Raw genomic sequence first — 635 nt, forward strand, 5'->3', positions numbered from 1 at the left:
ACATATTGTAAAGACAATCCAGGAAAAAATGCATTGATACTACAACTAACCACTATTCTGCTATGATGATGTATATTCAACCACTATAAAAGTATTATATGCTTATCTACATGATAAAGAACTCGCACTTGAGACTTGCGGAATCACCCTACCTGTCACTGAGACACCTGAATGACCTTCAAAACTTTACCTGTACCCACATCAAGGTGTCTTCTTATTCTCCTTCATATATGTCATATATGACATTGTTTATTTTCAGTTTTCATGTCACCTTTCAATTCACTTAATTCCAAACTGCCGAATCCTACTACACTTAAAATGCAGTTCTAGTGGCCATGGAAGGAATTGTTTAATGTTCTACTGATACATCAAGTATATGAACGTTTACAATTTATTAAAATATACATTTACACATTAAAATAATTGATAAATAACTACCAAGTATCACCAGCACCCTTCAGTCTTGGAACATCGACAACAAAGATAATTTTATAACACTTACGTTGGCTCTGAATGACGGAAACCGGCCGGGGAGCCTTTATATATACACTTTCCCCGTTCGGAGAAACAGGCTCTGGGGAATGGGCTGAGTCGTACTTTGAAAGGAAATGTTGTACACACACTCCCACTCCCCT

The 635-nt window shown here is 36.9% G+C and overlaps 1 protein-coding gene across 2 annotated transcripts in view; it reads right to left on the reverse strand.

Annotated features, from left to right (window-relative positions):
- The window catches only part of LOC119592600 (lactoylglutathione lyase-like), a 2208-nt gene extending 1635 nt beyond the window's left edge, over nucleotides 1-573 (reverse strand). Inside the window, exon 1 of one of the 2 annotated variants that reach the window (XM_037941483.1) lies at nucleotides 191-217. In XM_037941483.1, the coding sequence (XP_037797411.1) occupies nucleotides 191-202 (12 nt within the window). In that variant the 5' untranslated portion in view covers nucleotides 203-217. Of the gene's footprint in view, nucleotides 1-190; nucleotides 218-502 lie in introns of those variants that run through there. The other variant, XM_037941484.1, reaches the window with a different exon arrangement.
- Nucleotides 574-635: the final 62 nt, after the last annotated feature.

The sequence above is a fragment of the Penaeus monodon genome, chromosome 30, assembly GCF_015228065.2.
Source record: "Penaeus monodon isolate SGIC_2016 chromosome 30, NSTDA_Pmon_1, whole genome shotgun sequence".
NCBI lineage: Eukaryota > Metazoa > Arthropoda > Malacostraca > Decapoda > Penaeidae > Penaeus > Penaeus monodon.